At 40.8% G+C, this 8145-nt stretch overlaps 1 protein-coding gene across 1 annotated transcript in view; it reads right to left on the reverse strand.

The window, feature by feature from the left end:
• LOC102294243 (G1/S-specific cyclin-D2) overlaps window positions 1–7943 on the reverse strand; it is a 15108-nt gene extending 7165 nt beyond the window's left edge. Inside the window, exons 1-3 of the mRNA XM_005923583.3 lie at window positions 7516–7943; window positions 6376–6591; window positions 1272–1431 (exon numbers count right to left, since the gene is read on the reverse strand). Of these exons, the coding sequence (XP_005923645.1) occupies window positions 1272–1431; window positions 6376–6591; window positions 7516–7710 (571 nt within the window). The 5' untranslated portion in view covers window positions 7711–7943. The remainder of the gene's footprint in view (window positions 1–1271; window positions 1432–6375; window positions 6592–7515) is intronic.
• Between the last annotated feature and the right edge of the window lie 202 nt (window positions 7944–8145).

Raw genomic sequence — 8145 nt, forward strand, 5'->3', positions numbered from 1 at the left:
GGGAGCCCCTTTCTTTAAGGCCCATAGAGAAAAGCCAATGTAAACCAGTCCCAGTGGCCTGATAGCTTTTAGCCAGCTGTGCTACACCCATCTTCTCCTCCAGGGGCCAGCTGTCCATAGGAGGAGCTCCTCCAATATAATAATAACATCTCAACTCCATATAAAACTCCAAACATTTACATTACTGCACAACCACAGCAGGCCTCTTTTTTTTTTCCACTGCGGCTGCTTTGTGCTTGGATATAAGCAGCTGCTTATGAATAGCAGAAGTGACCACTGAAACACACCCATATATACTTATTTACTAGAGTAAGTTATTGGAATCAGAGGCTCCTTCAGCGAGTTTCATGCCCTGATTTTTATATATATATATAAAAAAAATCAGGGCATGAAACTCGCTGAAGGAGCCTCTGATTCCAATAACTTACTCTAGTAAATAAGTGCTTAATAGCCAGATATGACCGCACTGACGTTTATGAGGAATTCAATCCACCAAAGTGACCTCCCTTTGTTTTATTTCCTTCATTGAATTAGCTAGAAAAGAGGAAAGGAGGTAGCAGAAGAAAAGCAGCCTTGTGAGACAGGTTTCCTGTATATTATGTGCATTAGGTGATCCTGCAGTAGTATTTCTGTCCAGGATATGAAAATATTAGAGGGATTCCAAGTTTAGGCAAAGGAATGCCTTGAAAATTCACCTAAGGAGAGGCCTGAGGGGGACATGTAAGCTTTTTCCAGAGTTTATTTTGGACACAAGGTGGCGATGGGAGGAGGAAGGAAGATCACTGGATCGCTGCCCTGACTTTTTAAACCTGGAAGTCTCTCTGTCAACAAACAATGAAAGGGGAGTACCGCAGAAAAATTCAGCTGCACCTGAGTCACTCAGCACAGAGTGTGTGATAGGATTGCTATCATTACCCGTGTATGTGGCTAATCTAAACACAGCACTGATAGGAGTTTTCCCAGGCACTTAGAAGAGAAATGTGTATGACCACTTTGAGTAGCTTTTAGCAGCTGTGAAGACAAAAAAAAAACTCACTACAGGCTGTGGAAAGAGTAGAAAGTGGATAAGGCAGCCAGCAGAGAAGAAAGAGGTCACAGATGACTCACGATGGGGGAATGTTTGCGTGTGTGGGAATATTCTGGTGGATGTCTGAGTAAACATTTTTTTAAAAAGCACGAAACTGAGCAGATGAAGGATTAAAAAAATAATAACAAATTTAAAAAAAAAACAAAAAAAAACAAACACATAAAACAACAGGTACCCGCATTACCTGTGGCGCAGAGGGCGATGAACGTCTGTGTGTGCTTGCGAACCATCACCACCTTTTCTGTGGGGAGGGGCAGCCTTCGTATGATGTGCTCTACAAAATCATTGGGGATGACGGAGGCCATGTTCCACTTCAACTTCCCCAGCACAACCAGTTCCCAGTCCTAAAGCACAAGGATGAGGGTTAAAAAAAAAAAAAAAAAGTGTGTGTCAGGGGGTTAAATGGCATGCTGCCACGTCTGTATCGCCCGTGAAAACGATCTTAGTCTGCCTCCATTCCCAGAGGAAATGGCTCTGTAAGAAGAGCAACATTTCTTCATTTTATCTATCCTCACTGTATCTTATTATCTGCATGCCTTTCTCATTCCTTGCATCTTTTGTGTTCATATCGCCGGCATGTGACAAGCCTTGCCCTGCTTAGAGGCCCTGCCAATGAGACAGCTAGCCCCTTCCTTCCTGTCATAAGCCTCAAACACAGCTCTACAATGAGCTAGCGCTGCACAGGCAGCCGCACAGAGATCACTCTTTATACAGCAAGGCTTTGCAAGAGCAAGAAGACTGCACACACTGCATTATTTAATTTCCTGTTACTCTTAACTCATTGCATTCAAAACCAACCAATTTACTATATTTTTTAAATATTATTTAGCAGAGACATCAAATGTAGACTTCAACATTAAAATTTACTCAGACAAACAATTAGTTATGATCAAGTTTTCAACACAATCAATAACACTTTCTCTAACCTCCCACACGAGAGAAATTTAGAGACTGAAATGTGGTTGCTGTAGCCATTTCTACCTGCCACTGTTTCTTTTTAAGAAAAACAGAAGTCCTAAAAGAGCAAAGCATCGCACTGCTGCCTTAAAATAAATCGAATTCACTTTAGTTCTTCTGAGCTGTGATTGTGTGCGTGTTCCTCCAGAAGCCATTCATTGAAAAAACGCTTACATGTGTTGCTTTTTTATTTGTTTAGGGTCCAAACTGCACCTGAGCTTTTATTTAAAGTTGCACAGGTGTGCCATTTAAAATAACTGTCAATTTGGAGAAAATAATCCAAGGGTGTGGCGAACTATCCCTGTAAATGGAGTTATTGATATAGGCACTCTAAAGGGGAAGTACTGTTGTAACGCTTTTATGAATAGCTAAACACTAGCATCAATACACTTTCATTCAGTAACAGATTCATGTCTAAACTTTGCTCCAAGCACTTCTGAAAGAATTGTACCTGCAGACGATAAGTGGGAACATGTCGAAGGGAAGGCAGGTGAGACAGAAGTGCAGCATAGTGCAGTTTTACTGAGGCACGATTAAAAAGACGAGGCAGGTGGTGACACCTATCAAATCTGAATCACTTGTTTTGCTCCCCTATAGAATCAAAATGAGCTACATAAAGGTCAGTTTTTAGTTCATAACATGCTTATCTTTGGCTTTAAAAGAATTTTAAACATTTTTTTCAAAAAAGCAGTGCAGTGCCACCACGTCTGGCACTGGTGGTAACATCTAAAAAAATCTACCATTTCCCACCCCTTTAATCTAGAAATAACTCAACATTTCAACAGAATAAGATGCCAAAAAGTGACGGCACCATGTAAAACCCACTAACTAAAAGAAATTCACAGATGATTCAAGGTCGCGATCATCGCGCTTTGATTTTACAGTTGTGAAAACGACTCAACCTCCGTTGAATAACACTGTGTACCGTTCCGTTCTTAAATCTATCAAAATGTGTGCTGCACTGGCACCCCGGCACGTGCCAGTAGAGAGTAAGCCTCCAGTGGCACCACTGTGAAATCTAACTCCCAAAAAAAGCAAGCTAGGGGGTCTGATAATGCACATATTGGTCTGTAGGAACTTACTTTGAAGTGTTAAATCGAGCAAACAAAGTCTGAGACAAGAGAAGTTGTGTTTACATAAAGAGGTGGTCTGAAAATCATAACTAGAACAGACAAAGACTAACACTTTGGCAGTAAATGTCACAGGTGAGGCTAACACTGGATTTTCACTGGTGTCTAGGCGACTGGATAAAGAAAACTGATATGCACTTCCTAAGAAGGTGGTGTGACTTATATCAGATAAGCCTGATATGAGGCAAGCTGGGCTGAACTTAACTTAAGGTGATACCAATAAATTTCTGTGGGAACATGAGGTCCATTCTGTTAACCATGTGAAAACCTTTGCGATAACGGCGTCATTGTTTGGTTTTCTTCATTTATGGGTAGAAAAATATGAGAAAGGTTAACTGGAGTGTGTTAGAAATCACTGCAATCAACAGCAAGAAATTAAAAGGGATTAAAACTACTCATATTTCTCATGAGAGAAGTTTTCTTTAATGCCCTTTTAACGCTGAATGAACACAGCTGATTCTAATTTCTCACTTCCTCTGTGTCACACAAAAAGTAACCGTAGTACACACCGAAACCCCAACGCTCAGCGGGGACAGTCCCCCCACCCCGAAATGCTTTTCTGTCATCTAAAATGTCACCCGTCAATCCCATTTACGTGGGTTTCCTGTACAGAACCAGTTTCTCTTCACCCTATTTAAAAAAAAAAAAAAAAAAAGGTAAATGCTCTGTATTTTATAGTGCTTTACTAGTCCCTAAGGACCCCAAAGCACTTTACACATCCAGTCACCACATCACATTCACACACTGGTGATGGCAAGCTACATTGTAGCCACAGCCCACCCTGGGGCGCACTGACAGAGGCGAGGCTGCCGGACACTGGCACCGGGTCCTCTGACCACCACCAGTAGGCAACGGGTGAAGTGTCTTGCCCAAGGACACAACGACCGAGACTGTCCAAGCCGCGGCTCGAACCGGCAACCTTCCGATTACAAGGTGAACGCCCAACTCTTGAGCCACGATTTTAGCCTCAATGTAGATAGATGATTGTGAGATGAATAGGGGATAGGTTTGCCACTGGTATGATCACTTCCAGGACATCTGTCCTGATGAAAAATACCACCCGCTATCATTGTTAAACTTCTCTCTTACAGGCAAACTGCCACCAGCAGGGGTAGCACATTTACTGTAAGAGTGAGGAGCTACAATAATTTTCCAGAGGCTCCTGCTGCCTGCTCTCTGCATCCTGTGAGGATATCCAGGAATATGGAGCCTTACAACAATATGGAGCATCAAATCGGATGGATGTCATTTCCCTAAACAGCTGCAGCCGAGCAGGAGGACCCATAGGCTACGTCCACACTAATGCGTTTTCACTCGAAAACGCATCGTTTTCTCTCCGTTCTGGCCTCCCGTCCACACTGAGACGTTTTCACTCATGGAAAACGCAGCGTTTTGAAAGCGCTCACGAAAACGCATACATTTGAAAACGGTGCTTTCGCGTTGCAGTGCAGGCAGCAAAAACAAAGACTTTCTAAAATGATGATGCATGTTAGTCATATGATTCAGTCATGTGACCAATTAAACTAAGTTAGCGGAGGGCATTATACAGCAGTTGTTTTGTTTGCTCTCAATTTTGACAGCCCTATTAAAGATTAATCAGTCTGTACATGCTCCAGATAGCTTTTCTTCAAATTCTTTATTTCTCACGCGCTTTTGCAACTTTTACTTTTGTGTTACTCGTAGCAACAACTCCACCTCATTGTTAGTCCATTTAAAAAACTCGGTGCTTTTCCTCAACATTTTGCCGCGACGTTTCAAAGAGCCAGAAAATAAATAAGCGGCAGACAGAAATGAGGCAGGTCAAATCTTCTTGCACAGTACTGGAACCCAAGCATTTTCGGCCGTTTCAATGCGGACGCACAACTCTGTGAAAACGACTGAAAACGCTAGTGTGAACGCGGAGCGGTTTCAAATCTATCCGGGCTAGTGTGGAAGTAGCCATAGAGAGCCTGGGCAGCAGTTTGGCAGATCTTACTGCAACATGTAAATTACTCTGGCACTGAAGTGGTTAAATAAAATCTGCAACTCTTTTAGTTGTTTAAGACAATTTCTTTTTTAATGGAAACTTCCAACAAGACATTTTTTAGGGCAGAAGCTAACGTTTGTTTGCTTGTAGAAGTCATAGACCAGCGGTCCCAAACTCATTTTACATCGTGGCCTGCTTTAATCTGTGAAATTCCACCTTCTGTCAGCATAAAGAAGTTTAATATTTAATATTTAAATATAAGAAAAATAAGTCAGCACAACTCTTTGGGCTTTAATCCTAAGAAATAAATGTGTAAAATTAGGAACATTTAGTAAAGAAAATAACTTTTCTGACATTTAAGTGTTTATTACTTCGTTACTTTGGTGTAGTATGAATGGCTATGGAAAGAAAGCTGTAAAACTTATGAAAATACATGCCGTCCTTCATTTGCTCCAAAGCCTTCTAATGGGCCGGATTGAGAGCCTCTGCTGGCCAATTCTGGTCCCCGGGCCTTATGTTTGACACCCCTGTTCTAAGCCAAATGTTTCCAGTCACAAAAAGCCACCTAGGGGAGCCTGAAATTAACATAAACTGGATTAAAAAATTAGCTCTATGATATTAATAAAAATTCAGCATCGTGATCATCTGCAAGTGAGAAACAAACTGTTTTGCTGATGATGACGATGTAATAGTATCAAAAGCTCAAGAGGAGGCTAAATAAATGGAGATAAGTGTTGGGTGGGTTATTTATCCTTAATTTTTTTTTAAAGATCTTTCTTACACAACAAATGATTAACAGAGAAATTTATCTTAAAGGGACTTTTAAACTGCCAACATGGTGCCAAAAGTTGCCTTTAAAAGCATCCCTGGGTTAACGGTTGTGTAGTAAATCGTATGATAGTAAGAAAATAATACTTGAGCTTGGAGGTTTGGTTTTTAATAGCATGAAATACTCAATATGTACTAGAAATGCAGGCTTCCTCATGATATCCATATCCTAAACTGCATAACTGCCACTAGATGGCATCATGCGTCTCTTCAGGCCACATGGATCCAAAGAAAGGATGTGGCTGTATTGTGCTCCACTTACAAGGAAAATAGGAAACTTCCTGTGAAACCAATTCAGCCATTAGCATCATAAAGTCATCGAAAAAACGTGACACGACATCTTCATGCTCCCATGAGTGAGTGAGTGAATGTTTGGATGGATGAATGGATGGGACTGTTGCTCTTACCAGCAGTTCCCGTGGTGAGAATGAATTATCTGTGTACATGCAAAGTTTCTCTGCTGATATGGGCCTGCAGTCCTTTAGCTTGGAGGCCAGAAACATGCACACAGCTCCCAGAAGCTGCAAGTAACTCTTTCTTGTGGGCATCACTGTTAAAAATCTGTCCAAATAATTAATAGCTAAAGGAAAGACGTCTTCATTGCTCTTCTCCTCTTCACACACCTGGAAAAGTTTAAACAGGAGACACATATATTAGGTAAAACTATGCCAAAACACCCAAAAAAAACAAAAAAAAAAAAAAAAACTACAATAACAAAACAGAGAAAGAAAAAAAGAGGAATATATTTGTATATAAAACAGGTTTTGGTGGCTATTAATTCTGCTATAAATAGTACTGTTTTCGGGTTAAAGGTTAAATGACTGGTTTTCACGTCTTTTTTTCCTGCATGAAAGGCTGCAAAGTCAGAGCAGGGCAGAAACAAATTAGTTCAACAGCAACTCGTTCTGCAAAACCCCCACATCGCCATTCAGTCTCTCTTCCTTGTTGGGGCTTGCCTCACTCATCAAAAAATAAAAATAAAATAAAATAAACCACCCAAAAGTTTTATAAAGTGTGCAAAATATCCACATGTTTTCTTCAAACACTTTCCGACAGTTTTTGTGAAAGAACTTTACCAAAATCAACTTATTTTCTTGAGCTGAAAAAATGAAAGTGGCTTAGCATTCATGCTGCCTGCCTTGCCCCGAGCCTGAGTCACTTTTAAAAAATTAATAATAATTACTCCAAGGGGAAATTTTCGAGTTTTCGATTATGTAAATTAAGAATAAGTCCCCCCCTGTCGCCTGAGCTTACTAATTATCAGAAAGCACAAACTTTGAAGCTTTTAACCAATGTAAATATGCAGCTAGGCTGTTTTCTTTGAAGCCGAATTTTCTTCGTGGTGGAATTTCCGACTCTCCCACGCCTTTGGTGAGTCATTCTTATTCAATTGTCAAACAGGTTAACATCCATGACAACTTTCCATGAGCTAAAACGAGCCAGAAATAACTCGTAAGTGTGCAAAAACAAAACAAGACAAATCAAAAAACTGAAAATTAGCTAAAGCGGTTAGGTTAGCCCCGCGAGTGCATAAAATGCCCACAAACCTCATGCATCCAGCCTGCAACCATTCGTCTCATATAAGGCTGAATATCCTTCTGGACCCGCTGAAAATACGAACACTGAGGTAAAAATCTGTCCTCGATTGTTAATAAACTCTGCAACACTCTGTCATCACAGAGGATGTTTAGGTCAGGCTGGGCTCTCACGGCTAGGTCCGACTCCAGGCAGTAAAGCTCCATGTCTCGGCCCCCGTCTTCGCCCCGTTTTTTTTGTTTTTGTTTGCTGTTGCCTTTGTTTTAGTTACTGAATAATATGAAGGAAAAGTAAATAAATATTGCTACGGTGTTTTCGACAGCGGACAGGAGGAGAAGTGCCCAGGACGAAGCATGAGGCTGAGACTGCTGGGTTTGCTCCAGTCCTGCTGCCTCACGGTTCGCTTCCTCTCGCTGCAGTCGATGGTCCGCAGCTGCACGCACTACATCCGGTACGAACTTTCAAAATAAATGTCTGGGAAGAAAGCGGAAAACAAACCGGAAACCTTATTAATAAAAACAAACAAGCAAAAACATAAAATAAAATAAATAAATAATTATAATATTACTTTAAATTTTAAGGATTATCATTGTCATTACAGCAATACTATGTTTTTTGCCCTCAGTCCAAGAGTGAGCTTG

This window comes from Haplochromis burtoni, unplaced genomic scaffold (assembly GCF_018398535.1).
Source record: "Haplochromis burtoni strain Fernald_Lab_line unplaced genomic scaffold, NCSU_Asbu1 Contig_49, whole genome shotgun sequence".
NCBI classification, from domain to species: domain Eukaryota; kingdom Metazoa; phylum Chordata; class Actinopteri; order Cichliformes; family Cichlidae; genus Haplochromis; species Haplochromis burtoni.